Genomic DNA, 316 nt, shown 5'->3' with positions numbered 1-316 from the left:
CTCCCCTCCACCGCCCCGCAGGCCCACCTGGGGCCCGGCCACCTCATTCCCAGCAGCACCTACGAGGCCCGAGTGCGTGCCCGGCTGGGCTCTGGCTCCAGATTCTCGGGCCGGCCCAGCCCCTGGAGCCCAGAGGTTCGCTGGGACTCCCAGCCAGGTAAGGAGGTAAGGGAGTCGGGTGGGGGCGGCGCCGCTCTGTGGGAGGGCGGATCATTACAGGTCCACAGAGGTGTCCGGAGCCACCAACCTCTGTGCCACGTGTTAGAGTATCTCCCCTGGCCCACCCGCCCATGGAGCTCCCCAGGGTCTGCACACT

General features: G+C 69.3%; 1 protein-coding gene across 1 annotated transcript in view; it reads left to right on the top strand.

Annotated features, from left to right (window-relative positions):
* Positions 1 to 316, top strand: part of CSF2RB (colony stimulating factor 2 receptor beta common subunit) — a 14,756-nt gene that overhangs the window by 6,703 nt on the left and 7,737 nt on the right. Inside the window, 1 exon segment of the mRNA XM_006757460.2 lies at positions 7 to 157. Coding sequence (XP_006757523.1) covers positions 7 to 157 — 151 coding nt within the window.

Source organism: Myotis davidii, unplaced genomic scaffold (genome assembly GCF_000327345.1).
Source record: "Myotis davidii unplaced genomic scaffold, ASM32734v1 scaffold514, whole genome shotgun sequence".
In the NCBI taxonomy this organism is placed as follows: domain Eukaryota; kingdom Metazoa; phylum Chordata; class Mammalia; order Chiroptera; family Vespertilionidae; genus Myotis; species Myotis davidii.
This window is presented reverse-complemented; position numbering and strand designations above follow the sequence as displayed.